This window comes from Pongo pygmaeus, chromosome 9 (genome assembly GCF_028885625.2).
Source record: "Pongo pygmaeus isolate AG05252 chromosome 9, NHGRI_mPonPyg2-v2.0_pri, whole genome shotgun sequence".
In the NCBI taxonomy this organism is placed as follows: Eukaryota; Metazoa; Chordata; class Mammalia; order Primates; family Hominidae; genus Pongo; species Pongo pygmaeus.
In genome coordinates this window covers 113,227,285-113,254,387 of record NC_072382.2, presented here as the reverse complement: position 1 = coordinate 113,254,387, position 27,103 = coordinate 113,227,285, and the positions used below count along the sequence as shown (strand labels likewise).

The following is a 27,103-nucleotide window of genomic DNA, read 5'->3' as shown; positions in this document are numbered from 1 at the left end:
GAATGAGTCAGTTCTGAGCTTAGACCAGAAAGGCCTCATATTTCTTTTTCTTCTCTGCCGCTCTCTGAGAGGAACATACCTTAGATATCCCACTGGTCTATGTGTATCCCTAAGAGGATGACAGATGGAGCAGAGCTACCTTAGGCAATTGACAAACTTGTAGTAAGAGGCAGAGCTGTTCTAGGTGCTTTAGCTTGAAGCAGAGCTGTCTGGCTAAGCCTAGATCAGCCAAACTAGATCACACAAACTGCAGATGTGTGAGCAATAATAAACGTTGTTTTAGACCCCTTTGTTATGCAGCATTGTTGCAGCAATAGCTAACCATTACACTTGGCGATGTAGGGAGGTATCACTAGGGGAAGGCTGGTTGCCAAGAAAGTTCACAAAGTAGAATTTTTCTTGGTAAAATTACCTTGCTCCAGGATCCAATTCCTAGTTTAACATGCTCAAACCCAATCTAAGAGACTAATATATTTACACATTGAGAAATAGAATTGTCAAGTAAACTAATGCTTGCATTGGCCTGTTGAACACATACTCTCCCTCTGGGCAAAAAAGATTTATCAGCATGGAATCAGAATGAAAGGAGTTAGTTATATGATTTAATAGTTTAGGCTTTGATAGCCTGCTGTGTCCATCTTCACAACAAAGACCTACCTGTCAGGCAGACAAATACATCAACCAGACAGGGTACCTTTTATTCTTGCTGGTGCTAGGATGGCGCTGCCAATTTATAACTTTAAAAATTTTCCTTTCCTAGGCCTGACTACCTTCCTTTTGTTCCAAACGTTTTTCTTCAAATAGTGTTGTGCCAGAACCTTGTCATTGTCCCCTAATATCCATTCACCACTTCATTTGGTGATGGAATCCCTGAATTTTAATTAGACAGAAGCCCTCTCCCCATTTTCTAAAGATGATTTCCAGTCTCCCTCGCAGCCTGATGTGTCCTTGTGATTAAGCTCTGACCAATGGGCCACCCAGTCTTCTGTTGGCACAGTGGATGGGGGCTGCGTCTTATGAAAGCTGTGTCCAAGAGTTCCAAGTGGAGGCCAGTAGTGACGGAAATGGTGGTCCTAAATAGAGCTGCAAACTCTGGGTAGCCCTCTTACCCTAAATATATGTTGCTTACCCAAGAGTCAGACTCCTGAGATTTCATCATTGGTAACTGATTTCCTTGGATTACCCATCGTTCCTTTTATTCAGCCTTCTTTTAAAATGCAAATATTCCTGGGAGGATAATAAACATATTGCTACTAAAACTTTACTATAAACACACTTTCCAGTTCTTTCTTTCTGACAGAAAGGGGCCTGGGTTATGCTAAGATCTCTTGAAGGAGGGGTGGGGAAGAGCATCTAACCCTGAGTAGGACTGCCATTTGGACAGTGCAGAAGGGACAAATCCTTAATCTTTTCTTTTCCATTACATAGCAAAGGGAATGAAAGTGAGGGGGGTTGGCACTGGGTTTATGTATGTGTGTAAAACGTAGGCACGTGGAGCCAGTTATTCACAGAGGTAGAAGCAACTCATTTCTGACTTCAGACATGCTCCAGAAATGGAACAAACCAAATTTTGCTAAGTGGTTTTCTTATTAAAGCAAGTAGACTTGAAGTTTTCAAAACTGCCCTTTCATCCCTATTTCCTGATTGTTTTTACTGGTGGTCTACAAGTTAAGACACATAAAGCCCCTGTTTCTTGCTTACCTGATATTCATAATATAGATCTAGCATAGAAATTCTGGAAATACCCTTCAAATGAAAACAAGATAAATAGGAGTTTGAGAATGTGGTAAGATGAAAGAGATGTATGATGTAGTGTCAAACAGTAGTACCCAGTAAGTAAATAGACACAAATATTCAATAGCTGGTAGAATTCATAGAAGTCTGCATATTTAACCTTTATTTCTTTATTTTAACACAAGTACTCACTAACTGGTAAAATTCCTGGAAATCTGCGTATTTAACTTGTATTTCTTTGTCTACTATAATGTTGCCAGTGATCTCAATGATCCTGATCTAAGAGAAGGTTGTTTCCAAAGTGAAGATATAAGTGAGTCATCCTCTGCCATGTGTCAAGCAAATCAGTCCAAAGCTTTGACTTCTTCTTGGTCCTCTTTATCTGACTCTGATACCACTTTCCTGTTGGTAGTAATATCAGTCAGTTCCAATACACAGAACTCCGCCATTGTGAACATGATGTAGCATGAAAACAACTTTTGAAAATTCTCCCAGTAAAAATTCACTGTTGTGGATTCTATGTGTTGGGTTTTGCAACCAAGTATAAACTTGTATGTGAGAGAAGTGGTTATGATATTGTGAAGTGTGGTTTGGAGGTACAGGAGCCCTCCTACCCTAAATGTGTTTTGTTTATTCGAGAGTCAGACTCCTGAGATTTCATCACTGGTAATTGATTTCTTTGGTTTACCCATTATTTTATTTATTCAGACTTCTTTTAAAACGCAAATATTCTGGGATGGATAATAAACATATTGCTACTAAAACCTTACTATGAACACATTTTCCGGTTCTTTCTTTCTAACAGAAGGGGACCTGGATTATACTAAGAAGACCTGTTGAAGGAGGAATGGTAAGGGAGTGTCTGTGCATGTAGGGGAGTTATTTTACAATTGTGTCTAAAATAATTGAATAGTTTTTAAAGTTTATAAATTAATGTATAGTATGCAAACATCACTTTCTAAATTGGCTAACACTGAATTACATGATATTTTTAAAATAAACTTTTTGTTATAAATATTTTCTGAAGTCCAACATGTAAGCAGTATGCTGGCACTTTGGGTGACCCAGTTCCTCATGGAGCTTACAATATAGTTACAGACAATACAAAAAATACGAGAAAAGTTAAATAATGAAAGCAATAATAAGAGTTAAATAATTATAAAATATGGGCACAGAGTAATGCATGATTAGTTGCCCAAAGAATGTGCAAAGAGTAACTAGAGGCCAGGCATGGTGGCTCACGCCTGTAATCCCAGCACTTTGGGAAGCTGAGACGGGTGGATCACGAGCAGGAGTTCAAGACCAGCTTGGCCAAGATGGTGAAACCCTGTCTCTACTAAAACTACAAAAATTAGCTGGGCATGGTGGTGAGTGCCTGTAATCCCAGCTGCTCGGGAAGCTGAGGCAGGAGAATTGCTTGAACCTGGGTGGCAGAGGTTGCAGTGAGCTGAGATCGCGCCACTGCACTCCAGCCTAGGTGACAGAGCGAGACTCCGTCTCAAAAAAAAAAAAAAAAAAAAAAAAAAAAAGAGTAACTAGAAGAAGTTAATAGTAAGAAGGTAATCACAGCAGAATAGAATGAAATTCAAGGCTTCAGGATGCAGGACAAAGTTAATTTACAAAAGGAATTTAGTAAGCATTTAAATTATTAAGAGAATTATCTGTCCAAGCTGTGAAATGTTTTATTATTAAGTGAGTCAACATGGGTAGTAGCAGGAATGTTCTGTAAAAATACATGCAGAAATCTAAGGCACCCAGACATATCTATTGATGCTATTTAAGTAGCAGTCTTCATCCACTATTGGTATCATTAAGTCACTCTTGATTGGGCTAGTTTTGCTTCGTCTGTAGAAGCTAAGTCAAATCGTCTGGCTAAAAAGCGAGAAATTAGGTTGCTGAGCATTGTGTAGATAATATAGCTAGGTGATTAAATGATCTTTCTATTTTTTTCCAGAAGTTTAAAAAATTAGCGTAGACATATTCTTTCTTCTTTAAGGATATTACTTTGATAGCATTAAAGGCAGTTAACCTAAATACCAATGAGAGAAAAATCAAAATTCTATCACTTTCTGTTTCTCCCTGAATGTGGTATGAAAATAAATATTTGTCAAATTAATGTTGAGTTGGCCACATTGGTTTTTAGTCATAATACAAAAATGGAGAGATTTCTTATTAGGGGTGCGTTAGTGATTAACTGTTGCTTGCTTATTTCCTTTAAACTCTTCTAGACTGTTAAACTGTTCCTAGTCCTGCTTTAACATTATTCCAGAGATAAGGCTACTCCCTTATCATTGAGAGTTTGCTACATGAACTTAGTTTTAGCAACCTTAGCCCACTCAGAGCTGGTGAGCTACAAACACCTGCTGATTCACTAAAGAAGTGGGCCAGGTGTGGATGGGGGATAGTGGAGTCAGGAGGGCATGATGGTGGGTGATTATATAGCCCAGGATGAGAAGGGAGGGACAGAGAATGTGCACAGAGCTTCAAGGCTGAGCTGCTTTCCATTTTGCACTAACTTATGCTTGCATATTCCACAGACAGACAAGTTCGTACGCAGGCTTTAATAGCTATGCGGAGAAGAAAGTCTATTCAAGGCAAGAAATCTGTAATACACGGGGGTGGGTTTCTAGAAGATTTAAGGGTAAGTGGCAAAGTAAGAAAAAAGAAGTGCTTCCCTACACAGTAAGTTGAAAGGTGAGAGGATATTTTTGACATAGGTAAACTTACTTTGCTTTGTGTTCTTTGGCTTTTGGTTTATATGGAAGGGAAATCAGTTCTTTCTGAAACAAAACAAAACAAAAATCAAAAAGGTAAAATTTTACTTCTTGCACTGATTGCAATTTACTCATTTGAAAAAAAGCTGAGGTAAAATCATCACAGAGTTTATAAAGACTAGCTTCTTAAATCTGGAAACTGTGGAGTCAGAAATGTTGCACATTAGGGAGTTTGGGGTTTATTCAGGAGTGTTTGTTTTGTACGTCCACAAGTTTACATGATACTATTACTATTTTTATTAGGTTTGTTTCTCTTCATTTAACATTTATTTTTGTATGATCTAGGCAAGCTCAATCACTGTAAACAAATATTAGCACTGAAATAGCCCATGTTAATATCTTACAGCTTTATAATATGTGAACAGTAAACTCCACTGACTCATTTCTTATGCCAGGAGGGCTGCAAACTCTGGAGATAGCTTTGATTGATCAAGGGTTGCCAAATTATCTAATGTCTATACCTTGCCCCACTCTGGTATATCAATGGCTCTGGACTATAGCTAGCTAGATTTAAGGGTTCAATCTATAAAACCTCTGCAAATTTGCCACAATTCATCCATTCAGGTAGATTATCCAAATGCCTCACTATTGGTCTCATCGAGATCCTTTCTTCTCTTTGTTTTCTTAAGAGTTGGAGAATCTCTTCTCTTGTTTTAGCCTGTTTAAAGAAAGAAAAAAGTGGGTGTCTTGATTCAATAATGAAGACTTACGCCTACGGAAGGTAGAATTCTTCCATTTTCATCTTGTATTGGCAGAATTTTAAAATATTTTTTCCTAAGATATATTTATACATTTTTGTTTGTGCCAACATCCTGTTTTTATTCAAGACAATGCTGCTTTACAAAATGCTTTTGTAAAATATTGAAATGCTGTAAAATTTTATTGTAAAATAATAAAATGCTGCTTTACATAATTGATCCTAAATGCAGGGTTTTTTCCCCACCTGATAATAACTAACTTTTAAAAAATAACTAATATTTATTAAGACCTTACCACATGAGCTATGCTAACAGCTTTATAGACATTATGTCATTATTTTCTTATAATAACTCAGAAGTTTGACACTACTATTACTCCATTGTATAGGTGAGGAAACTGAAGCTTAGTAAGGTTAAATAACTTACCCAAGCTATTAAGTGGCAGAACTGGATTTGATCCTAGCTCCATTTAGCAACAAAATTCAAGCTATTGACCATCACACTAAATTGCCACTAATGGTGGCAAGAAGCAGGATTAGCAAGCTCAAACAGCATGCCGCTTGCACAGGGCAACAAAGCCTTATTCTTTCATCTCTCCTATTTCTAGCTTAGATATTGAGACCTGCACATTCTCAGGTAAGTTTTCCTAAGTGCAAAAAACTGACTTAGTGCAGACATGAAGATTTACCAATATATAAACTATAAAAATAGGCAAATATAGGTTCCATTTTTTTTTCATAGAATTCATCTATATTAAGTTTTGGAGATAGCCAGGCAGAAAATCACATCTGGTGCATTTGAGAACAAAAGAAAAGCCTGATAATCTAACATCTAACAGATAAAACTTGTAACTTCAAATGGCCAGATAAAATCATATAAATTCTGTTTAGATCAAGCTGCAAGAAAGAAATAAGAAGTGAGAATAGACACAGATTTGTCACAGCCAGGTGCAGATGCTGTCATCTATCTAAATTTATTGAGCACCTTCCCAGGGCTGCTGTAACAAAGTACCACACACTGCGTGGCTTAAAACAATATTTATTGTCTCACAGTTCGGGAAATTAGAAGTCTGAAATCAAAGTATTGGTAGGGCCGTGCTCCCTCTGAAACCTATAGGGTTTCTTTGCTTCTTTCTAGTTTCTGGTGGTTTGCTGGCAAGCTGTGGCATTCCTTGGTTTGCGTAAACCCAATCTTTGCCTTTGTTGTCACATGGCATTCTCTCTGTTTCTCTGTCTTCACATGGCAATCGTCTTAGGAGGACTCCAATCAGACTGGATTGGGTGCACAACCCACTCCACTATGGCCTCATCTTAACTAATTTCATCTGCAAAGACCCTGTTTCCAAATAAGGTCACATTCTGAGGTACTGCTGGTTAGAACGTCAACGTAATTTTTGCATGTGGGGGGGCATATTTCAACCCATAATAAGTGCCTATGATGTAACATTATGTGCTAGTGGCTGAACATAACACCCTTTCTGCCTGTAAGGTGACTGCAGACTTATGTAGCAGAAGACAATAGTTTCAAGTGTGCTATGTAGGGTTAATATAGGGTACAATGAACGAACTGAAGATCAAGGACCCTTAATTAAGACAAAGGTGTGTGTGTGTGGAGTAGGGGTGGGGACTCAGAAGATGTCCCAGAGGAGGTGATGTCCATGCTTTAGGCCTGAAAGTGGTTAGATAATGTTGGAGACAAGATGGGGAAGAAAGTTTTTAAGGCAGAGGAAACAGTGTGTGCAAAGCCCCAGAAGCTGCTGGGTGACTAAGTACTTCTCAGGGCAGTTCCCCAGTCCTGATGGCTCATCTGCTAAAGAAGCTAGAAACCTCAGGCGTGATCCATTAAGGCACACAGAGAAGGGGCCCACGCTGGGCAGCTGTTAATCAGTGTCTGGGCTGGTGAACTGGGTGCCTTGGCTTTGCATCATTCTGTTTAAGTGGTATGAATCTTGCCTTTTATAAGCCTACAAAGTTTTAATTTTATTTATTTTGAGATAGGATTTCTACATTTTATTTGAGTTTTAGGCATCATATATCACAGTTACTGAAAGAAACAAATTCAGAGTACATTTGAAAACTGTTTCACAATATCTATCAACTTGCATAGATTGAATAAAATAATGTCCTTAAAGACCTGGGATATTTTCAATGCAGGTATTCAATGTTCGTTTCTTTTCCAACTTTTCCATTACACATGTATTCAATCAGTATTAATTGCTCTCATGCTGTGATTACATAGCACTTTATACCTTTATTATGGTATTGATCTTACTGTTCCTGCTTTATCTCTTAGTTGCTACCATGTCTCTTTCAGAATCTTACTCATCTCTTTATCCTTCCTTAGAGCTTAGCAGTGCTTTGTATGTGATACTCAATGAATTTTTGTTGAATTGAAGTGATTGAGTCATGATGTATGAATGCAATCATTGTACTGTGTAATCCACAATTATTGGCCTAAGCAAAAAACAAAAAGTTTTGGAAAGTGAAATTAAACAGTGGGTAAATTTAGTTTTAAAAATCCCTTATGAACAAAATTATATGATTATTTTCTGTGTAACTATTGGGAAATCATGGACAAGTTATATTGTCCTGTGCTTCTAATATAAAAAGACAAATATTTAGTTGCAAGATTCAAAAATAATAGTAGAATAACAAATATATTCATTCATTTTTTCCTTGACTTCAAGTTCTTTTTTAATATAAAGGACTTTGGTGCCTTTAAATATCACATATCACATAATGCACTAGAAACAAATATTTCAAATATGAGCTGATTTCTGCTTCCTGGACATGTTTCCTGGAAATAAATAACAAAACTAGTGTAAACAATTGTGTCATCTAAACAAAAACATTGTGGAATATTCTAGGAAATCTCTGCCAGGAAAGCTAAATACAATTCAGTGGTAAGAGAAGATCCTTATAACTTGTATTATTAGTAAGGAAGCATGACTTACTTCTTAATTTCATATCGACAAAAAATTTTCATTTCTAATTATAGCGTTTTGGTTGGGCTTGTTAATGGAATTTTATAAGACTTTATAATTATTCAATTAATTGTTAATACAAGGGCGTCAGAATTTATATTTATAACATCTTTGACCATTGGCTATTTACTTATATTTATATATTTTATTTATGATTTATAGTTATACTATTCCTGAAAAAATAAACTGTGAAATAAAACTGATTCCAGAAAATTAGGATGTGATATAACATATACATTTAATGTCTCATAGATGGTTAATGAATTTTAGTGTCACCTCAAGAGTTAAATTGTCTGGTTCTCTCTTTTTGGCTTTTCAGAGCCAAATGACTTGAGTGGCAATATGTATTAGTGGAGTCAAATACATTTGGTTTGAATCCCAGTTCTGCTGTGTGTTGAATGGCAAGTTCTAGCTTAACTCTCCCGCCTGGTTCCTCCTTTCCCCACCGCAACTATGCAGTAATCACTGACCTGTAAGTTAGAGCTTTGTGATCTTGGGTAAACCAAAGAATCCACAATCCCAGTTGTGGATTTCTAATCTGTGAGGAAGGTTGTTGTGAAAATTGGAGATAAAAATTATTTAATGAAATGCATGACGTATGGTGAACATTTGATAAATGGTAGTTATTATAACACTATTATTATTAGAAAATTTTTCTTTCAGTGCTTTTGAAATCTCGAAAAGAGTAAGAAAAAAGAGGACAGATTGTCTGCTTTTGTGTACAGGCATGAAGGAATTCTTACGATTCAACCTCTGACCTATGGGTCAGTTGGTGAATACAGTTTGAGGGAGGAAAGGAGAAGTAAGGAGAGATGTTAAAGATATGATTTGTTATTAAATATGCAGTGCAAATTCTTCTGACCACGAATTTTCTGGTGTGTTATCAACTTTCTTTTCAGTTAATATTCAGTTATAAAAAAAGCTCTTAATAAACACTAGACTTTAGAAGAAAGGTCCTTTCTTCTCAAGACCTGGTTCCCATATACAAACTGCATTTCTTTTGTGGATTATGATTGAAATTTTTGGACTGAAACGTTCATCAAAAATAACATGAGGGGCCGGGTGTGGTGGCTCACGCCTGTAATCTCAGCATTTGGGAGGCTGAGGCAAGAGGATCATGAGGTCAGCAGTTCGAGACCATCCTGGCTAATATAGTGAAACCCCGTGTCTACTAAAAATACAAAAATTAGCTGGGCATGGTGGTGCTTGCCTGTAGTCCCAGCTACTCAGGAGGCTGAGGCAGAAGAATTGCTTGAACCCGGGAGGCAGAGGTTGCAGTGAGCCAAGATCGTGCCAGTGCACTCCAGACTGGATGACAGAGTGAGACTCCATCTCAAAAATAAATAAATAAATAAATAAATAAATGAGGTAGTGTTTTTCTCTGATTATCCGTCTACGTAGCCAGAAGAAATTTTCTCTTGATTACCAGAATATGAAAGCTGAATTACTGAATATAATTTAAAAAATGTCTTACAAGAATATTGAATTGATTCCAGGATCAGTTCTTTGCTTAGATATTTGGCAATCATCTCAACACACAGAGAATCAAAGAACTCTTGAAATCAGTATGGGATAGTAGTTAAGCCCCTTGGCTTCACTGTCAGATGGACCTGAGTTCAAACCCTTGTACTATAGTTTAGATGTGTGACCTTGAAAAAGTCACATTATAGCTTCAGCTTCCTTATCTGTAAAATGAGGGCAATCATAGTGCTTTCAACAGAATTATTCTCAGGATTAAATAAGAATGTGAGTAAGATGCAATGCACACAAAATATATTTAGTGCATGCAGTTAGTTCTCAAAAATATTATGTAGGGAGATGAGCAGATATTTGGAGAGAAAAAAACATTAAGAAGACAGACTAAGAAGTACTGAGGAAAATGTTTTAACTCAAATGAGAATTTAAAAACATTTAAAATTCTTTCCATTGACTATAAGTGCAATAGATGTACATGGTATAGACATCAGAAAATGTGAAAAAATATACAAAGGAAATGATGTTTATATAAATCCAACTGCTAAATCTAAAATATTAATATGTTTTAATATTTTAAACGTGTGAAAATTTCAGAAGACCCTTAAAGACGCTCCAAAATAAATAATCTATGGACTTAAAAATAATTCATCAAAAGGAGAAAGGCAGCTAAAGAAGCTGTGGGCTAGCTTAAAATGATTATAACACAAACATTATGCACAAAAGACATGGAATCAAGCTAGGTCCTCATCAACAGTGGACTGGATAATGAAAATGTGGTACATATACACTATGGAATACTATCCAACCACAAAAAAGGATCAAAAGCATGTTCATTGCAGCAACATGGATGCAGCTGGAGGCCATTATCCTAAGTGAAATAAGGCAGGAACAGAAAACCAAATGCCACGTGTTGTCACTTATAAGTGGGAGATAAGCATTGGGTGCACATGGACATAAAGATGGGAGCAATAAACACTGAGGACTACTAGAGGGGTTAGGAAGGGAGGGGCACAAGGGCTGAAAAACTACCTATTGGGTACTGTGCACACTACCTGGGTGACAGAATCATTCATACCCACATCACACAATATTCCCATGTAACAAGCCTGCATATATACCCCCTGAATCTAAAACAACAATTGAAATTATTTAAAAAATTATACACAAGGATAAAAAGAAGATAGCAGTCCACTTAAAAATAAATGGAGACATGGAAGTAGGAATAAGCTTAAAGATGCTTAATGATGGTGATAAGCCTTGCTTGACTGAAGCAAGGTGTGTGCTTTGAGGACTAGAGAGATGAAGGGTAGGATAGGTTAATGGGATGTGGAGAACCTTGACATAAAGATACCTCTGTTTAAACTTGATTTAGTAGAAGATAGGCACTATGTTTTGTACCTCAATATAATTAAGTTAGAAATAAAAACAGTTAACATAAAAAGACCTCATACACTGGAAATTAAAAAGCATACTTCTAAATAATCGATAGGACGAATTAGAAATCTGAATAGAAATGTAAAATATTTAAAATGGAATAATAATGAAAATACTATATAGCTTATGAGATGTAGCTAAAATAGAACATTGAGGTATATTTATAGCTTTAAATTTGTATATTAGGAAAGAAAGTGGAAAGTTAAAGTAAAAAGAGAAGGAAGTTGGAAGGAAAAGAACTAACCCAAAGTTGAAGGAAGAAGTAATAAAAATCAACTATGGATAACTAGAAAATAAAAATATGATGGAGGACAATAAAGCTAAATGCTGTTTTTTTTTGAAAAGACTATTAAAATAGATAATACTTTGGCATAATTACTTATGAAAAAAGATACAAATGATTAGAAATGAAAAGAGGTAATAACTAGAGCTACAGCAGAGATAAAAAAGGTGTTAAAAACACTATGAGTCTTTTGCACCAGTAAATTTGAACATACAGATGAAATGAACAATTTCCTGGAGAAAAAAACTTACCAAAAGAATTTAAGAAATAACAAATAGGCCAATTTATCTACCAAACACAAAAAGTAAATGGGCAAAGAACCTATAGGCTTATGCAGAGTAGGACCATCTTTATCTCCTCAACTAATTTCAGTTACCATTGGCTAATCAATTGAGTTCGTCTTGGGTTAACTTGGGTATAGTCACTGTATTATTCATCGCTTCCAATAGTGCCTCAGCTTCAGTAATTTAGCCTTTTCATAGGTTTCCGACAAGTGTTGTAAAGCCAGTATATGGTTGAAAATTCCTTTCCCAGTTGATTTTCAATGGGGTTCTAGCTGAGACCACTTCTAGACTTTCAGAATCATTATGATGTTCACCTCTTAATCTATACTTATAGAGGGAGGCGTTATGATAAATGTAATTACTTTTTATTTATCTGCAAAGATTTAATTAACTTTGCCCACACATTTCTGCTCTGTGTTTGAAATTTCAAAATATAGCTTCAGTGGTAATTTTTCTTTTTGCGGGCGATAACTAAAGATATGATTAAGGGGGCTGGGTGCATTGGCTCATGCCTGAAATCCCAGCACTTCAGGATAACAAGGTCAGGAGATCGAGACCATCCTGGCCAACATGGTGAAACCCTGTCTCTACTAAAAATACAAAAATTAGCTGGGCGTGGTGGTGCACGCCTGCAGTCCCAGCTAATTGGGAGGCTGAGGCAGGAGAATCGCTTGAACCCGGGAGGCGGAGGTTGCAGTGAGCTGAGATTGCGCCAGTGCACTCCAGCCTGACGACAGAGTGAGACTCCGTCTCAAAAAAAAAAATGATTAAGGGAAAATAATATGAGTCTCATTTTAACACTATGAGCAAGCCAATCTTGTGTCTTTTAATCAGGATGTGGATACTTGAGTGATCATGCCTTTAGTAATCTAGTCATCATCCTTTGAGAGTTACCCTTTTAGTCAAAGCATTTCCATTTAATGCTAATGCTTATTTTGAACCTGCTAAATTTTTATTTTTCAATCATGGGTTTGGAAAAAAAAGGAAGAGGGGGAAGCAGAGTTTGAAAACAAACTTTCACTGAGTAACTACTAGATGTCGGGCCTTGTGTGAGTTCCTTATAGGTTATCTCATTTTATCTTTATAGCACAGTGAAGTGGGCATTATTATTATTACCTCTTTACAGGTAGAAGAAACTCAACCACGTAAAAATGAACAACTTTTATCGGGGTCACTTAACTAATTAGTAACTGGCAGAGCCAAAGATTCAAACTCATTTCCAGTTCTGTTGGACGTCATTTCCTGTGCTTCTTTTGCCACACTTCAAACACACAGACTTCAAACACACACACAGACTTCAAACACACACACACACACACACAGAGTGACAGAATGGTTTCTTCATTCAATCTTTACTCTAAAAATGAGTTAGCATCAACCATGCTGAAGAAGAAAAATATAGTCTCTGCTCTCACAGAAACATTCTTATTCTTGTAGAAAATGCATGCTTATCAGAATACAGCAGGTGGAGCTAATCCAGCTCGAGCTCAGCCTTGATCACAGTTAATTTGCTTATTTGAAGGTATCATGTGGCTCTTTGCAAAATGTGGCTAAGGGGTAAAGATAGTTGAATTATAGTGGTATTTATAAACTGAGGAGCTTTCTAAGATCGTAGTGTAAACGAAATATTTATGCAAGGATTTTAAATTATAAATTAATTGTAAAAATGGGAATTACATTCCAAATTCAGAATATTACCTAGGCAGAGCCAAGGTTCTATGGTTTAACAGAAATTGAGAACATTATCTGATTTTTATTTCCTTGAGGCTCCAGAATTTAATATTTTTTTTGTTTTGGGACAGGGTCTTGCTCTGCCACTCAGGTGGAAGTGCAGTGGCACGATCAGGGTTCACTGCCACCTCCACCTCCGGCCTCCTGGGCCCAAGCAATCCTCCCACCTCAGCCTCCCGAGTAGCTGGGACCACAGGCACATGCCACCACACTTAGTTAATTAAAAAATGATTTTTTTTTTTTGGTAGAGATGAGGTCTCCCTACGTTGCCTAGGCTGGTCTTGAACTCCTGGGCTCAAGCCAGTCTCCCACTTTGGTCGGCCTCCTGAAGTGCTGGGATTGCAGGCATGAGCCACCATACCTAGCCTTAATTTTTAATTCTATCCCAATGATTGAGAGTTAACTGTCTATAGGTGTACTAGGGAATTTCAGTTCATATTCTGCAAGAATCTCACTCCTCAGTGGGTTCCATTTCATTTTTATGTTACAAATGCAATCATGAGGAAGGTGAGAATTATGATTGACTTAAGGTTTTTATCGATTTATCATTTTAAAAAATCTCACATTTGGGCCTGGTTTCCAAAAGGAGTATGCACCTTGGCTTGCTGATTTTGATAACAGAATGCTTCAACTATGAATTTACTCTATGAATTTACTACCATTCCCTGTGCCTATTAACTGAAATCTGCTATGTTGATTCTACAACTACCATATAGGAAATTTATATCTACTCTAATAATAAGATACAGAACTGTTGGACCTCAAATTATCTACTATGCACTTTAAAAGACAGGCTGAATAATCAGTGAGAAGGCTTTCCCCAGTATAATCTGATTTTAAAAGATAGACCTAACTATAGTAATCTATGGGAGTGGATGGAGGATGTTACAGGATTATTAATCAGAGAAAGGAAGAATGCTGACTTGCTGGAAAAAGATGCAGATCTAAGCACCTTTCTATACCTCCTGGAAATTGCTTGATCTTGGCTCAATTCCTAGGTCTGACATATATACTTTTCATTTGAAAAATAACAACTTACTAAAATGAGAAAAAAATTAGTCATTACATAAGAGGGAGTCAATACAATTTTTCTTAAATGCAGACTTCAATCAAGTATGAATTTATCTGTTGTGAGGAAGAAAAAAATGTGTATTTTCTTGGTTCTGTTACATATATTTTCTTAGATCCATTACATATATTTTACCAATAATAATTGCCTGAAGAACGTACATTTTAAAACATTCACGCACACACAAAATGCATGCAGAGCAGAAGTATAAGTGATTTAAAAAAACTGCTTTAATATTGCTTTAAGAGGCACTTATTTTAAAAAAAGTAATAAGTGAGATTTGTATTTTAGTATTGAGAAAATACGAGCATAAAACGAGCACTGCATTTTAAAATTCAACAAAGTATACATATATTGAGGGTAACTCTATATGATTGAATTATATGTTATTGATGATTCAGTTTGCAATAATTATTAAAGCTTTTCCTTAGCAAAGACTACTGAGTCTTGAAGATTTTCATTGTTGTTGGTTATACAGCTATGATGAGTGGGTGAATGATACTGACCTCATCTTTCAGATATGTCTTTCCTGTTCTGCCCGTAACGACTTAAGAAGGAGAGGTTAGGGATTCCCCACACAGATGACCTCAAACTTCATCTCTGGCTCACACTTCTTCTTTGAGTTTCTAGCCCATATATTCACAGGCCTATCTGACAGTTCACCTGCTTTTCTCAAAAGCATCTCAAACTAGGTAAGTCTAAACTAAACTTGTAGCCCCTCCCCCACGAAACCCCCCAAACCTGATCTTCATCTAAGGTTTCCTGTTTCAGAGAATGACACTACCCATCCTATTATGCAAGCGGCCAGAAAACTGAGTTATCTTTGATACTTTGCTGTACCTCACCTCCCATATCCAGTATATAACCCTAAATACTAGTTATTTTACTTCCTAACTATCCCTTCAATCTATCTGGTCTTTCTCGTCTACCTGCATGATCCTAATTCACATTGCATCACCTCCTGACTGAAGTTTTGTGATGGCCTCCAGTCTGGTTTTTCCACTTCTGCTCTGGCCACTTTCAATACATTCTCCATATCACAGTCTGCTGATCTTTCTCAAGCAAATGTGATATTCTCATTCCCCAATTTAAACCCTTCAGTAGCTTCTTACTGTTCTTACTGGAGCCTAACCTTCCTCCCACATTACCACATTGACCATTGAGCTTTTGACATACGCGGTGCCTGTTCCCAGCACAGGGTCTTTGCACATGCTGTTTTCACTGTCTGGAATGCTCTTCCAATGTTCCCTCCACCACCTCCTTCTGACCTAGTTAATGCCCGCTCTTCCTTCAAATCTCAGTCTAGTTAATCTTTGTAGAAATCCTCCCTGATTCCCTTGATTGGATCAATACCACCCTATTAAATTATCCTAACATCACTGTAATTCTTTCAGAAATATTTATCTCCCTGATTAAACTCCAAAGTTCGTATAAGGGCAGAGTTCGTATCTTTGACCCATTTCCCATTTGCCCCAAGAACGCTGTGCTGGCAGCAACCTGAACTTCTTTTTTCTAAATGGGAAATGGGTTAAAACATGTTTTTTTGTCATTGTTAATCATTGTACGCCAGTGCCTCGCACAATGCCAGGCACATAGAAGTGCTCAATAAATATTTGTTGAATGAATCTTGCACAAGTCTTCCAAATAAAATTCTCCCATCTTTTGGGCCCATGATTCATCTTACTGTTTATGGCTTTGCTTGGCTCTTCTTGCTTGAACTTGACATTGCCTTTTCAGTGTTGACCTCTAACTTGCCTAGATTTCTTTTGAAGCCTACAGAGTTTTCAGTTGCTTCTGGCCAACATTCTGTAGAGTTCAGCTTGGCTTCATGATTTCAGTGCAGGGCGCCCACATGTCTGGAGTAAAACCTAAACAATGTCCAATCCAACCTCACACATACAGACTAATGTCTATACTTATCCTACCAGCTATTTTATCTATTGGCAGCATTTATGACCAGAAACTCCAGAGAATGCAAAGATAATATATAAAACATAACCACAATTAAGAACTATCTTTTATATTTTTAGTTATTCAGTGCTCTAAAAATGTATCCTTTATAATGAAAGTTTCAAAGTTTAGATACCCTATCCTAAATAACTTTTAGGGTTTTTTTTTTTTTTTAAAAAAACAAATTGCTAAATTACTGTTACAATGAAAATATGCACATTTTCCTGTCCTGTGTGGTGGCTCATGCCTGTAATCCCAGCACTTTGGGAGGCCGAGGTGGGCAAATCGCTTGAGCTCAAGAGTTCAAGACCAGCCTGGGCAACATGGCAAAATCCTGCCTCTACAAAAAATACAAAAAATGTAGCTGGATGTGATGGTGTGCACCTGTAGTCCCAGAAACTTTGGAGGCTGAGGCTGAGGTGGGAGAATCACCTGAACCCGAGAAAGTTGAGGCTGCAGTGAGCCGTGATCACGCCACTGCACTTCATTCTGGGTGACAGAGTGAGACCTTGTCTAAAAAAAAAACAAAAGAAAAATAAAATATGCACATTTTCTTTAAAAAGCTATTCATCAAAGCTATATCAACAATAAAATCAACTGTTTGTAAATTGATTTTTGAATATTTTTTGAGTTGGCCAAGAAAGTCAAAATAATCATAGGTAGGTCAGTTTGTCTCCTATATTGATGGTCCTAAACTTTCTGGGTTTTCTACATATGTCAGTAAGGAATGACACAAGCATTTAGCAATGTGATTGGAGTTGGGGGAAGGGTATATGCTTCTAGGACTTTGCTTTCTTTCCTTCTTTTTTTGGCCAAGCCTCTCTTTGGTAGCAAAGTTCTAGTATACGGAATATTATCTTGTCCCCTGTGTCCAATTTCTAGTCTCAATTTCTTGTCTAGCATTCCAGATTCTCTGGGGCAGGGGTTCTGCTCTATTTTCCACTCCTGACCCTACATTCCAATGCCCATGGCAGGGTTTCTCTTACATGCTGTTAAACCTTGGCATAATGTTTTTAAACGTCTATCAAATTTTTCTGAAATCACTTCCTTTGGAGAACATGCAATGCTCTGCTCCTCTACTGTGACTTTCTTCTGTGACCTACAGAGCACAATGTACTTCCACTCTTTTCTGTTGCTCCCACATCCTTTTTCTCAACTGACTACATGTCTGTTCAGCACCTATGAGTCTGTGAGGCCTCTGGGTCTTAATACTATTCTTGCAAGTTTTCCTATTAAATGAATACTTTATATGACATCTAGCTCAAGGAAATGGGCTATCATGCAGAATTTGGTCCAGACAAGTTAGATAATCCATTTATTCATTCACAACATTTATTTGGTATGCCAGGAGATCACCTATTTGTAAGACTCTGTGATTATAATGTCAAAAAAGCCATGGTCCTTCACCTTAAGAAACTTGGAACCTACAGGAGAAACAGATCAATGACACCACAGTACTATATTTCAAGGATGATGACAGGGGATGCCCAGGGTCCTAGAGAACTAAAGAAAGAGGCATTTATATCAGACTAGGAGATATGCGAGGGTGAGAAAAGGCTTCACTGTGACTATTGAACTGTAAACAGCTAAATGTAGTTATTAGCTAAATGGGAAGAAATAAGAGAAAGGCATTTTCAGGCAGAAGAAACTATAGGTTTAATGTCACAGAACACTTTGGTGGGTTCTTGGAACTACAAGTGGTTCAAAATGGCTGTAAAATGAATTGCACTTAAGGGTAATGGTGGGTAGATGAGGCTGAGGAGGTACTGCAGAAGGCAGACCAAGTGAAAGTCTTGGTCTATTAAACTGTGATTCAACCAGTTTTAGGAGTACAGTTGATTCTCATTGTTTGTCATAGTTATGTTCTAGAATGTCACCGCAAACACTGAATCAGTGAACACTAAACCATTGCTCCTAGGTTCCTGCCAGCCACTGGTCATAATGTTTCATCAATAGAACAATACATAACCTTGTTTTATGTGTGTTTCTGTTTAAAGACACCTTAAAATATACTGTTGATTTATCAATATTAAATTCATGGTAATAGCACTCTAACTCATGCCTGAATAAAGCTTATCTAATGCATATATTTTATCCATAGGGCACATCACAACCTTCTTGCACTTAGGAACATTAGCACTTTAAGGCCGTTTTAAACAGCAAAGTCACCAAAAAAAAAAAAAAAAAGTGAACACTTAGCATGAAATAACAAAAAGACTCTTGTTTGGAGTTATGAGAGTGAAACGCAGAGGCAAAACATCACCTTGTTCAACCTCAGCTGCGAACGTGTGTGTTGAACAACTCAATTTTTTTTTTTTTTTTTTGAGACAGAGTCTCGCTCTTGTTGCCCAGGCTAAATGGCGCGATGTTGGCTCACCGCAACCTCCGCCTCCCAGCTCCAAGCGATTCTCCTGTCTCAGCTTCCTGAGTTGCTGGGATTACAGGCATGCACCACCATGCCCAGCTAATTTTGTATTTTTAGTAGAGACGGGGTTTCACCAGGTTGGTCAGGCTGGTCTTGAATTCCCGATCTTAGGTGATCCGCCTGCCTTGGCCTGCCCAGCCTCATTTTTTTTTTTTTTTTTTTTTTTTTTTACCACTTTCTGCATGTCTGCAAATGAACATGCAAGTGCCACGGATATTGATTTTAGGGTTGTAAATAAACTATAGCTAGTAGGCAAATTTGCACATAAGGAATCCATGAATAATGAGGATCTACTATATTGCTAATATAGTGGCTTGGGAACTGCCCAAGTGGCTTAGGAAGAGTCAACTAGACAAATGACTGTATCATCAGGCTCTGAGGCTTTCTTGACCACACTTTATGTGACTAGAATATATTATCACAGAAAATGACAAAATGAAGTAAATATAGATACATCATTTATTATCTGGCTCTGATATAATTGCCTAAGAACGTTTTCATCTTGCCTTAGATAGAGGCAAAGTACAAAGGTGGATAATGGCTTTAATTTCAGATGTGCCATGGTTATTCTCTGAGTTACCTGATCCACAGAATCATTCCAGTTCTTCAATAAACCCAATTTGATTTGCCCTGATGCTTATAAAGTGTTTACTAATTTGAACAATAAGGATTCATGTAACTGGAACCAAATTGATAGTTCTGCATTAATTTAAAAAAGGAAAAATGTACATGATCCTTTTTTGCTTCATTTTGCATTTAATAGTTTCATTTAATTATGTTTTACAAGCAGATAATGAACGTGGATCCTTGCCCAGTATTATCTCAGCATTTAAAGTGTTTTCATTTTGTTCTTAAGGTGAAATGTATAGAAGATATAATACACAGATCTCTGGAAAAAAGAGGAAGAGATGCATTTGGAGAATGTCCCTATGGAACTCTGAGGCTGGGTCTATATGAGACAAATGAATTCAGCATTTTTTTTTTCCTACTCTTTGCAGAGCAGGGCTACCCCGTAGGCAGTGTGCCCAGAGTAGCCGAATTCAGGTATTTGATCCCAAATCTCATTCCTCTCCCAATTATGATTTTACAGACTGTAGATGTTACTAAAGAAGATTTAGAGGGGAACCTCATCTGTCAACTGAAAATGTTCCCCAACATTAAATAACTTTTGAAAACAAAGTGGTACTTATGGATGATATAAAAGCATAAAACATATGTATATTAATATAATCTTTTAATTATCATTTACTATCAAAATATTTGCTTGTTACTATAAATGCACAGTCTGTTTTTATGACTCTTCCACTTGAGTGCTTTGACAAATTAGGAAGAGAAGAACAAGAATTTAAATGACTAAGCAACTTTTATTGGTGAAGGGGAAATCCACCACTTCCTATTGGTATTCCTTTTATGGAGGAAAGGAGTTTCATAAATATTATATTAGGGTGGGAAAGCAAAATTAAAAGCCAGGTAACTCTTACTGGGAAATTTTAGGTTTGTCTCGGAAGCCAATCCCTATCATTTTGACACAAAAGAGGATTTTCTTTTATCTGAGCATCTTGGCAATGACACTGAGGAAATTCCCTACATTTTTGCTTTGGTTCTCTGAAGTTGACTTATAATGATTCAAAGTATCCCTTTCACTACTTTGAAAGTGATAATCCAACAGTTGATAATGTTAAAAAGTTTTCCACTTTCATGACTCAGTGTCTGAAAATACAACCTTTTGAAGTTCTAAGATTTTTTTTTCTTCTGAGAATACAGATTGCAGTTCAATACAAGTAGGTATTAGCTAAATGGGAAGAAATGGGAGAAAGGCATTTCCAGGCAGAAGAAACTGTAGGTTCAATGTCTCAGAAAAAGGAAACACCTTGTTGGGTTCTTGGAACCACAAGTGGTTCAAAATGGCTGCAGCATGAATTTCATTTAAAGGGCAATGTTGGTAGATGGGGTTCCAAGACCCTCAGTGGTTGCCTGCAACTGCAGATGCTACCGAATCCTAGATATACTATGTTTTCCCTTATATATATAATACCTATGATAAAGTTTAATTTGTAAATTAGAGATAGTAGGAGATTAACAATAACTAATACTAAAATAGAGCACATAACAATATGCTGTAATAAAAGTTATGTGAATGCGATCTCTCTCTTGGCTGCTAAGTCACTAACATGCATGTAGTGTCTACAGCATGGATCCACTGGACCAAGGGATGACTCATATCCCAAGTGGGATGGCACAAGATTTCATCACACTCTTGGAATGGCGAGCAATTTAAAACTTATGAATTAGTTATTTCAAGAATTTTTCATTTAATATTTTTGAATCATGGTTGACTGCAGGTAGTTGAAACCAAGGAAAGTGAAATCATGGGAAGGAGGACTACTGTAATGTTCTCATCATAGCATGACTTGCTTCTGGTTCAAGGAAGTGCCATATAACAAACTTTTGAGGAAGACTTATACTATGGACATTATTGGTTGTATAGAATGTGTAATAGAACAGATTAAAAACCCATACCCAAATAAGGAGCATACCTGGGATATTGTTCGGCAGATTGCATATTTTCCCTGTAAAAACCTTTGGTTTATATTCATTCATGTTAAAACTTTGATTACAGATCATTTCCAAATCTGTCATTTACATATATGCCTTCAAATACTGCTCTGACCTCTTCTTCCTTCTCCTAGCAAATGAATTATTTATAATTCTTTTCATAAAGGGATAATCAGCTAAAGAGCTTTCTTAAAGGTGGCAAAACTAAAAAGCAAATTAGTTTTATGATTTCAAAGAATTAGCTGACTATCCACTTATTATAATGTTTTCAGACTACTTTAGAACTCTCAGAGGAGGAATGATGGTCCAGTGTAGGGCTGTGAGGTTTCCTTTATGGACAGAGTAAGCCATTTAATCTTGACAGGCTCAATTGTTTTTGATTTCCCGCCATGGATATCAATCACAGAAATAGCAGTTGTGATTAATAGCATTTTGATCACTAACCAAAAGCATTTGTTATAATGTATACCTGGAAAATATTCCAAAATGGAGAATAATATTCAAGTGCAAAAAACTGTAACAACTGAAAAATCAATAGCCGTTGCAGAGAGAGGGTTAAAAAGGTACTTTCAGAGAGAAATTAATTTCTAGATTTTCATTAATTTTAAGGAGAAAGTGGAAGAATAAACCTTAAAGAGAATTTATGGGTAATGTTTTTTCCCAATTTAAGATGAAAATTATACCTGGAATTTACTTATCAATGTATATGTTCAAAACATGTAGAAGATTCTCTTAAATAGATCATTGTAAATGTTTTGTTAGTTAAAAAGATAACCCTCCCCTCATCTATTTTCTAACATCAAGCTAAAAATTCTAGAATGGTGGTGGCAGCAATGCAGAGACAACATTATTGATTTAGGAAAAAAAGTGGTATCCAAAACCAGATTCTGTTTCAATAATTACAGGGAGTTACATTTCCTCCCATTATATCCATAACCCATGAGATAAAGCAGAATGAGGGAGAGGTGATGTGCTAACAGATTAGATTTTGGGAGTATTCTTGTAAAGATTATCAGCCTAGAAAAATATGCCAGATGAGTCTATGTGGAAAAGCTAAACAAAATTGAAATATCAATATATAGGGCCTTCATTTACTCTTTAATTCATTTAATTATGCATTTATTTATTCAATAAACAAAGATTTACTGAGTTTCAATAACCAAAAAGGCACTAGGTTAAGCAAATAAGACGTGACCCCTGCCTTTATAGACTGCATTTGTTGAGGGTAAACTGTGGCCAGGCGCTTCACATACCTTACATCACTCTATGAGGAGGATATTAAAAAAAATCATTTCTCTTTTTATATATGAGGAAGCTGAGCATCCCAGGAGTTAAACCACTTGCTCAAGGTCACACAAATAGTAAGTGGCAGAGTTAGGCTTCCAAACCCTTCTTGTTGTCTCCAAAATCTACTACACTATGGTGCCTGTAATCTAGCAGGAAAGAGAGAAACATACACAATTACCTACAATGCACATCAGAGACTGTACAAATACTATGAGAAAGGATATGTGGCTTGCCGTGGGAGCACAGAGAAGAGATCTATTCATTCTGCTAGTCTCTGGGTAACCCCTGAGAAGCCTTCACGGAAGCTGGCATTTGAGTTAGGCCTTGAAGGTAAATGGGGAAGAGCATTTCAGGTAGATAATGAAAGTGCACTGCAGAATGAAGAACCAGCTTATAGTTCCAGAGCTGGAAACAGTGCTTCTCACATTTGTATTCATACCATAGTTTTTAATTTTAGAATATTTGGCAGCATACTTGAACAATGCCATACACAGCAATCATTATGATACAACGAATCTATTATGGGATTAATTTCATGGACTTTGGAGTTAGGATTGCAGGCTTTGAATCTGCTCTGCCACTTACCAGTTGTGGGGTGTTTGGAAAATCATTTTAGGCCTTGTTTGGCCAAATGGTGATAATCATAATGGGCTGTTTTAAGGAGTATATGAGTTGATGTATGTCAATTGCTTAGTTTAGTGTATAGTATCTAATATACATTCAATAATTGGTTGTTATGAACACTAAATTATATTATCTCACTATAAGACAATTCAGTTATTTCAGGATTCTTTTGGTTGCCCTTTTGTATTTTGGCATTGTTCAAGTTGAATTGTACTAGATAGTGCTGACTAAGTTTCCCCATATACTAAGAAGGCACAGTTTCAGTAACTTCTCTTTCTTTCCCACTGCCTTACTGTTTTTTTAGGCCTCTTGTCTTCTACTGTCAACAAATGGAATCATCTTCTATATTGCAGTGCAGGACCACTAGGCTTAATGAACAACTTGGCAGATACTATGCATGTTTAGGTATAACAAAAATATACTTTTCCTATTCATCACTTTGCAAGCATATATGTGAAGGTGTAAATAGTGTGCCTTGGCCTGCATGGTTGAGATCCAACTATACAGAGTTGGGGTGAGAGCATAGGAGAAAGCAGGGAGAGTGATAGGAGAAGACAGGTTAGGGTTGGATTGGAAAGGAATTCGAACATGCTAAGGAGTTTGGCCTTGATCTTGTAAAGGAAATGGGCAGCCATGGGGGGTAAAAAAAAAGCAGAAGGGCTAGTATAATCATATTTGGATTTTAGGAAGACAACTAATACATTGTGAGGGATTGCTTTGCATATTCTTTGTCTAACAAACTATAAATCCTTTAAAACCTAGCACCTTTGGGAAGCTTTCTTGATTTATTACACTTGATTTTGATGTCCCTCAATGTGTTCTCATAGTATTATGTGCATACATCTATCATGATATTATAATATATAATAATTATTGACTTTAATTGGCTGTCTCCTCCATTGGATTGTAAACTCCTTGAGATAAGGGACCACATCTTATCTTTGGATCCCCAGCAGCTAGTATAGCACTTGCAGGTTCTCAATAAATATCTGTGGAATTTAGTAATTAAGATGAGTTCATAGAAGGAGCCAAGACAAGGAAACCAGTTCTAAGATTATTAGCCTAACAGTCTATCAGCACAACCTCCACTGGTAATTCACATCATATTGTCTTATTGTTTGACAAAAGCTGATAGAAATTTATAATATTGTGTCTTTAATCTTTTATTTCTAATCCTTTCCTAAAATGAAATAGAATGAAAATTAAATTCCAAAAGCACTGAAGTTGACTTTTAATGATTTTTAATTCACTGAAAATTAGGCTTTTCCCCTCCCTATAAAGTCTGGATATAAATATACAGTACATAATATTCTAAAGAGAGAATAAAATGCTGACTATTTCTAATTACCTAATTTGTTTGAGGGAATCACCAGTAGTCCACAAAGTGAATTAATGTGATAAACAAACTCAAATGCATTGTTTTGTAATTTATGTAGAATTCCCGATAAGTCTTTCAGAGTTTGCCAATATGTCCAATGATTAAAGATATTCAGCCAAAATGAATCCTCTATTTTTTCTTTTACAGTATAGGAACAGTTACAGGAGTATAATTTATCCATTAATCACACTAAATGTTTCTATAAATCACTGTATTAATTGCTGAGTTAAAGGCCATGCCTGTATCATGAAAAGCAAACAAAGGATGTTGCCAAAAAGAGAACTGTGCTCAGCTGATTTGACTACACCAATGTGTTTAATTCCAGCCTTTAGTCAAAACAGGTCTAGATGACAGACTCATTCCTCTGATCATTTAATTTTGACCTATTAAGACAATCAATTCTATTTGATTTTTCCTGTTCTTGTGATTTTTTTTTAAGACAGTGTCTCACTCTGCTGCCCAGGCTGAAGTGCAATGGTGAGATCATAGCTCACTGCAGCCTTGAATTTCTGGACTCAGAGGCTCCTTCTGCCTCAGCCTCCCAAGTAGCTCGGACTACAGGTATGCACCAGCAGGCCTGGCAAATTAAAAACAAAATTTTTTTTTGTAGAGATAGAGGTCTTACTATGTAGCCCAGGCTGGTCTTGAATTCCTGGCCTCAAGGGATCCTCTGCCTAGGTCTCCCAAAGCACTGGGATTGTAGGTGTGTACTACTGCATCTGGCCTCTTACGCTATTTCTGTTCTTACAACACTGCATATGGTTGGGGACCTTACTGAATGGAAAGTGTGTGACTCTACCTCTTTCTATTTCTCTCTGGTTCTGTTGTTCCTATACATTCTTGGGCTTTTGCTGAGATTGATAATAGCCAATGTTGAATAGAATTTCTTAATTTTCAATTAAAATTCTAATAAAGGTTTCCTTAATTTGCTCAAGCTGATGCACTAGAAGTAGCAGATTTTTTAATATACATGTGTTTAAAAAATCAAGATTATTTAGAAATTTAATGACGATCAGATGACCTTCTGAAATATTGGCCTACCTTTTGGAGATACTTTACTTTCTCCTCAGATTCCTGTATCTTTAGGGCTTCGGCAAAGATGTCTCTATTTTCTAGAGGGAATAAAGTCAAATTCAATCTGAAATAATTTTATTATGATTTTATACTAAAATTGATATAAAATTGGACACAGGTTGAAAGGGAATACATAGAGTAGGAAGGTAAACAAAAATACATGTGGTGTATTGGAACTTTATAAGCCAGATTTGCAAACAATTGGAGACTGAGTTAATTAGCTATGGCTGCAGGGAACCTCTAATCTCTTTAGATGATGAGTAAGCTCGAGTCCAGAGACAAGAAAAAGTCTCAAAAGAGAACATATCTGCAGGATCAGAGATTCTAATTTCTACATTCCTGTTCAAACTGTTAAAGGAATTTAGGCATTGTCCTCTGGATAAACAGGGTGGTCCCTGAGCAGGGACTTAGGTTTTCAATTCAGAAAGTTATACCACAGTGTAAAGTAGTGCCCTTGTACTTATTGTCTATTTTCTAATGAACCTAGGAGTCAGAATGTTGAAAGGCATAAAACTTGGTACTTACTGTTACTTGCAAGGTGAAAAGACTGCGAGGAGTGACTGTTTTCTAAAAAATACAAAAGGGAAGTAAAGAAATCATTGGAAAAGTCCACAACATTAAAGGCGTTTGAATTTTTTATACTATAACAATTGCATAACAGTTTCCACATCCTAGGCCTCACTAAGGGCTCACAGGTCCAGGAAGTTCATTGGTAATGTTGACTCCACCTTCATCTTTCTCCAGGGCTTTTTATGTTTGAATTAAACTATGTAAACTATCCTTTCAGCCAACACATAGCATTTCCTCAGATTTTTCTATACTGTTTACCAAATAGATGCTATAATTTAAGGGAAACTTATGTGTTTTTAGATGTAACAGATATACCACTGATCCTTTTCGGGTGAAGGGTTGCTGGAAGGGTTCAGGAACTATTTATACATGCATTTGTATGTACTTATAACTATTTGTATATACCATTGCAGTTTCTCCTGGAAAGGGCTCTGGCACCTGCAGGCCGGTTACGGTGGAGGCAGATATGACTGACAGGAGGCCGCTACTCTACTCACCAGACCCTCTGCTCCTCCTGGGCCGCGCCATCGGCTGACGCTGATTGCTGTCTCTGCGCAGCACCAGCTGAGATTCGCTAGGGGGATACATCGACGCCGAGATCCAGAACTGCTTAGCCAAGTTGGCATCTTGTTCCGAGGAGCCAGCAAATACCAGTAATCCCGGGGGGCACATTTCCTGAGACTCCTTTCGGCCGCTAGGTTCTTCGCTGGGTCCCGTTTCCATGGCAACTGAGGACGCTTCTCCAAGCGTCCCCGCCCCCCCCGCCCCGCCCC

At 36.9% G+C, this 27,103-nt stretch overlaps 1 protein-coding gene and 1 long non-coding RNA gene across 3 annotated transcripts in view; one reads left to right on the top strand and one right to left on the bottom strand.

Moving 5' to 3' along the window:
* LOC134740279 (uncharacterized) overlaps positions 1–4,328 on the top strand; it is a 20,626-nt gene extending 16,298 nt beyond the window's left edge. The window contains exons 4-5 of the long non-coding RNA XR_010127635.1: positions 2,540–2,584; positions 4,272–4,328. This is a non-coding gene — a long non-coding RNA (uncharacterized LOC134740279). The remainder of the gene's footprint in view (positions 1–2,539; positions 2,585–4,271) is intronic.
* On the bottom strand, positions 1,856–27,103 carry HOATZ (HOATZ cilia and flagella associated protein). Of its 2 annotated transcripts, none has more exons than XM_054441417.1 (6): positions 26,828–27,103; positions 26,286–26,327; positions 25,728–25,798; positions 5,095–5,166; positions 4,462–4,514; positions 1,856–2,136 (listed from the first exon to the last, which is right to left on the bottom strand). In XM_054441417.1, exons 1-6 carry the CDS (start codon positions 27,051–27,053, stop codon positions 2,079–2,081), a joined length of 522 nt encoding a protein of 173 aa, XP_054297392.1. In that variant the 5' UTR covers positions 27,054–27,103; the 3' UTR covers positions 1,856–2,078. The 2 variants fall into 2 exon arrangements, with proteins under 2 accessions (XP_054297392.1, XP_054297391.1); XM_054441416.1 differs by having other exon boundaries at positions 5,041–5,166; positions 26,828–27,053.

What these genes read in the sequence shown, in the direction of transcription:
- HOATZ (XM_054441416.1), bottom strand. Translation starts at nt 27,053, where the DNA reads ATGGAAACGGGACCCAGCGAAGAACCTAGCGGCCGAAAGGAGTCTCAG. An exon ending in ATTGTGGCAAATTTGCAGAG is followed by an intron (nt 4,515 to 5,040) that starts GTTTTATAGATT and finishes GTTTTGTTTCAG; the next exon opens with AAAGAACTGATTTCCCTTCC. An exon ending in GCCAAAGAACACAAAGCAAA is followed by an intron (nt 2,137 to 4,461) that starts GTAAGTTTACCT and finishes TACTACCAACAG; the next exon opens with GAAAGTGGTATCAGAGTCAG.